The 4,930-nt window shown below is 48.9% G+C and overlaps 1 protein-coding gene across 1 annotated transcript in view; it reads left to right on the top strand.

Annotated features, from left to right (window-relative positions):
• Cd4 (CD4 molecule) overlaps positions 1-4,930 on the top strand; it is a 19,436-nt gene that overhangs the window by 9,179 nt on the left and 5,327 nt on the right. The window contains exons 3-5 of the mRNA XM_005365339.2: positions 688-846; positions 1,187-1,423; positions 3,726-4,061. Coding sequence (XP_005365396.1) covers positions 688-846; positions 1,187-1,423; positions 3,726-4,061 — 732 coding nt within the window. The remainder of the gene's footprint in view (positions 1-687; positions 847-1,186; positions 1,424-3,725; positions 4,062-4,930) is intronic.

Genomic DNA, 4,930 nt, shown 5'->3' with positions numbered 1-4,930 from the left:
AGAGAGAGAGACAGAGAGAGAGAGAGAGAGAGAGAGAGAGAGAGAGAGAGAGAGAGAACTGAGTAAGCAACGCCTTCAGGACGTGTGCTCAGTAGTGTGCTCTGCATCTGGAAAGCTACAGAGAGGAGTTTCCCCTTCACGGTGGCCACTGGATAAGCTGATAAGTGTATTCAATTTGATGGGATCTGGACCCACCAACCTAGGAGACACGCCACCAGGGAATTTGGGAGAGACTGTGTCATCTCTGTGCATGCCTGAGAGGACTTGCCATGGTCAGGTACTGGTGAGAGGACCTGCCCACCGTGGGCGGTGCCACTTTATAGGACAAATTCCCAAGATGTATACATTTGAGCAGTTGTTCCAACGCTGAGTGATGGTGTCCGTATCTGCACTGTAAGCAAAGCAGTCTGGGTTTCCCGGAATCAGTGTGAAGATTCCTGGAGACAGCGCACGGAAAGTCTTCAGCCTGTAAGAGTGGGTGCTGCCCAAATAAGCATATTGTTTTATAATATTTTTGAGCTAGTGGGACATTGTTCCCATCACGGAAATAGATATGATTTCTCATCGTCTGGGGTTCCCTGAGGGATGAAGCGAAGACCCTGCTGCTCAGCCCAGCAGAACTGTGGACACTCTTCTCAGCAGGGCACCAGGGCACCTCAACTTCCTTTGTTCGGCTTCTGTTCACAGCTCAGTCTGAGCGGTTCAGCCGTTTTGATTCGAGAAAATCCTCGTGGGATAAAGGATCGTTTCCTCTTGTCATCAATAAACTTAAGATGGAAGACGCAGGCATTTACATCTGTGAGGTGGAGAACAGGAAGATAGAGGTGGAGCTGTTGATGTTCAGAGGTGAGCGGGCAGCCCTGGGATGTAGACCCCCCCCCCTCCACTCTTGCTCTAAACCGGGACCTGACCTGAGCTCATCTCAGAGACTACAGGGGCTCAGACTGTTCGTCTAGGCTAACAGGGGAGGGACAAAGACTGAGAGAGGAGGAAAGAAAAGGAAAGGAAGGGAAGGAAAAAGGGAAGGCAGGAAGAGGGGAACCCTGCCTTGTGCTGGGAATATGCATTGGGGAGTGAGGGGGGGAGGCACTGTTGGGCGAGGGGATAATGGACTCTTGTTTTCCTTTCTTCTTCCTTTATCCCTGGAGATGCTGTGTGTAATGCAGGTCTTCTTCTTCTTCCACAGTGACTGTCAGCCCGGGCACCCACCTGCTACAGGGGCAGAGTCTGACCCTGACCTTGGAAAGCAGCCTTAAGGACAAAGACTTCTCAATGGAGTGCGCGTCCCCGAGGAATGGAGATTTCAAGAGCTCTAAAGCCATCACCGTGCCCAACCTAAGCATTCAGGACCATGGCACCTGGTCCTGCAAGGTAGCCTTGAGGAAGCAAAGTGATACATTGTCCATGAAGATCTCTGTGCTGGGTAAGAGGCTCAGGAACTCCACAGTCTTGCTCTGCTCTTAAGTTGGTTTTAGGAGCTGCTGAAGCGGGTGATGGGGGTGCACAGACCCTTCTCTAGCTGTGGTTTGTCCTCAGGATGCTTCCACTTTGGGGGGGAGGGGGCGTCCATTACAGCCACCTAAAGTGTACAAGAAGGAAGGCATGGGAAGTGGAAGGTGAGAGATTCCAGGGGCCACAGCAGAGAAGTGGCAAAGGCACTTGTCCTTGTCACTAATCTCCACTCCTACTGAGTTGACAGATCTGTTTACTCAGGGATACTACCTTCAGCAAACCAGTCAGTCATGTAGGGCATCTGCATTGCCTCTCTACACCCCGAGCCAGGCGTCATGGAGAAGCCTGGACACAGATCCTGTGTGGTACTGTTTTAAATCCCAACTCTGCCCCCCACACAATCCTTTATTATTATTATTTTTATTTTTTTAAACATCATATTTATTTATTATGTATACAATATTCTGTCTGTGTGTATGTCTGCAGGCCAGAAGAGGGCACCAGACCTCATTACAGATGGTTATGAGCCACCATGTGGTTGCTGGGAAATGAACTCAGAACCTTTGGAAGAGCAGGCAATGCTCTTAAACACTGAGCCATCTCTCCAGCCCCCTTTATTATTATTTTTTTGAGATCATAATATTATTAGATCATCTCTTTCCTTCCCTCTTCCCAAACCCTCCCACCCCATTCTCTTTCATATTCATGGTGTCTTTTTCTTTGTTTTACATATGTGCACATGTGTGCGCGTGCGCGCACACACACACACACACACACACACACACACACACACACACACACACACTTACTTGCTCAGTCTGTATAATGCTGCGTGTATGCACATGTTTTCAGAGCTGACCATTTAGTATTGAACAGTTAATTGGTGTGCTTTTCTCTGGGTAAAATTCTTTCTCTGCTCTCAACATTCCTAGGTTGCCTGCAGCTTTGTTTTGTTTTGTTTTGTTTTTCTCCTCTTCCACATTAGCATGTCCATAGGTGTCATCCTGGTTCAGATCAGGTGTAGGCAGCCACATTGGTGAGATTCTATGGGTGTAGTTTCTGACATTTGTAGGAGACACGACCTCACGGCAAACGCTCTCGGTTCCTCTGGCCCTTCCAATCCTCCCACAGCCTTTTCTGAAATGATTTCCGAGCCAGAGGTGAAGGAGTTGTGTTGTAGATTTATCAGGTGGGATTGGGCTCCACACCTCTGCAGTTAAAGGTCTCCATTTGTTACAAAGAGATGTTTCCTTGATGAGGGGTGAGACCTACACTTACCTGTGGGGATAAGGACAAATAATTAGAATGTCATTAGGGATTATGCTGGTTTAGTAAAGTGGTGGTTGTAGCTTGTGAAGGTTTGAATAAGAATGCCCTCAGTCTGGCGGTGGTGACATTAATCCCAGCACTTGGGAGGCAGAGGCAGGTGAATATCTCTGAGTTCCAGGCCAGCCTGTTAAACAGAGCAAGTTCCAGGGCATTCTCTAAAGGTTCAGAGAAAAAGAAATAGATTGCCTTCATAGGCTCATATTTCTGAATGCTTAGTCACCAGGGAGTGGCACTCTTTGAGAAGGATTTTCAGAAGGATTAGGAGGCGTGGTCTTGTTGAAGGAAGCGTGTCACTGAGAGTGGGCTCTCTGCCTGTTTGCCTTTGGATCAGGATGTAGCCCCCTCAACCATAGCCCCAGTGCCAGCCTATTTGCTGACATGTGTTCCCCTGATGATAACCCTGTGAGTTTGAGACCAGTCTGGTCTACAGAGTGAGTTCCAGGACATCCGGAGCTGTTGCACAGAGAAACCCTATCTCGAAAATCTGAAAAAAAAAAGAACTACAGTGTATAGCGTCTAGGCCGGTGCCTGTCCACAGCAAGGCTTATTTTCTTTCTTTCTTTCTTTCTTCCTTTCTTTCTTCCTTTCTTTCTTTCTTTATTTATTTATTTTTGGTTTTTTTTTTTTTTTTTTTTTTTGGTTTTTCGAGACAGGGTTTCTCTGTGGCTTTGGAACCTGTCCTGGAACTAGCTTTTGTAGACCAGGCTGGTCTCAAACTCACAGAGATCCGCCTGCCTCTGCCTCCCGAGTGCTGGGATTAAAGGCATGCGCCACCATCGCCCGGCGCAAGCCTTATTTTCATGTTGACTGGAGGATGCTAAACAGAGGTCAAGTTGTTCCTGGACTCCAGGGGTCCCTGTGCCACATGCTTGCTCTGCCATATCCTTCCTCATCTTCCTCTCCCTCCTCACTCAGAGTTATTTCTGTTCCCTTCTCACCTCCAGGTTTCCAGAATGCATCTACCACATTCTTTAAGAATGAGGGGGAGGCAGTGGAGTTTTCCTTCCCCCTTAACTTTGATGATGAAAACCTGCGGGGGGAGCTGAGGTGGAAGACAGAGAAGGCCTCCTCCCCCCAGCCTTGGATCACCTTCTCCCTGGAGAACAAGAAGGTGTCCCTGCAAAAGACCACGGGCAACCTCAAGCTCCAGCTGGCAGAAACTCTCCCACTCCACCTCAAGATACCCCAGGTCTCACTTGAGAGCGCTGGCTCTGGGAACCTGACTCTAACTCTGGCCAAAGGAACACTGCATCAGGAAGTGAACCTGGTGGTGATGAAATGTAAGGGGTGGGCTGAGAAAGGGCAAGCTGGGGTCAAAGGAAAAGAGATGGTCCAAGGCTCTCCATGGCCTGTCAGGTCTCAAAAGGGGGAGGGGGTGCTCTAACCCTGTTTGTCTGCCTAAATGAGTCTCCAGGTTGCTGTTGGTTTTGGTTTTTTGGGGGTGGTGGTGCTGGGGACAGAAACCAGGACCTCATGCATGCTATGCACAAGCTATTACTGAGAGGCACCCAGTTCTGGAGTGGTTTTGAATTGAGGTTGAAATCCACACATCGTTCCCCAACATTTATAATCTGGCCTGGGATTGGCTCCACTGAGGATCGGACTAACAACTAGAATCCAGTTCTTCCTCTGCCTGATGGCCTGTGGCCCTGGCTGAGCTCCTTCAACCTCAGACCTGCTTGCTCACCTTTTCTTTCTTTGTTTCTTGTTTTGTTTTGTTTTGTTTTGTGAGACAGGGTTTCTCTGGGTAGCCCTAGCTATCCTGGAACTCACTCTATAGACCAGGCTGGCCTCGAACTCGGAGATCTGCCTGATTAAAGGTGTGCACCACCGCCGCCTTTATTTTTATTTTATTTTATATCTGTGTGAGGGTCAGGTTCCCTGGAACTGGAGTTACAGACAGGTGTGAACTGCTGTGTGGGTCCTGGGAATTGAACCCAGATGCTCTGGAAGAGCAGCCAGTGCTACTAATCACTGCGCCATCTCTCCAACTCCTTAAGATTTATTTTTAGCCAGGCGGTGGTGGCGCACGCCTTTAATCCCAGCACTCGGGAGGCAGAGGCAGGCGGATCTCTGTGAGTTCGAGGCTAGCCTGGTCTACAAGAGCTAGTGCCAGGACAGGCTCCAAAACCACAGAGAAACCCTGTCT

The sequence above is a fragment of the Microtus ochrogaster genome, unplaced genomic scaffold (assembly GCF_000317375.1).
Source record: "Microtus ochrogaster isolate Prairie Vole_2 unplaced genomic scaffold, MicOch1.0 UNK1, whole genome shotgun sequence".
Taxonomy (NCBI): Eukaryota; Metazoa; Chordata; class Mammalia; order Rodentia; family Cricetidae; genus Microtus; species Microtus ochrogaster.
Note: the sequence above shows the minus strand (reverse complement) of the source record. Positions and strands in the feature narration are given on the sequence as shown.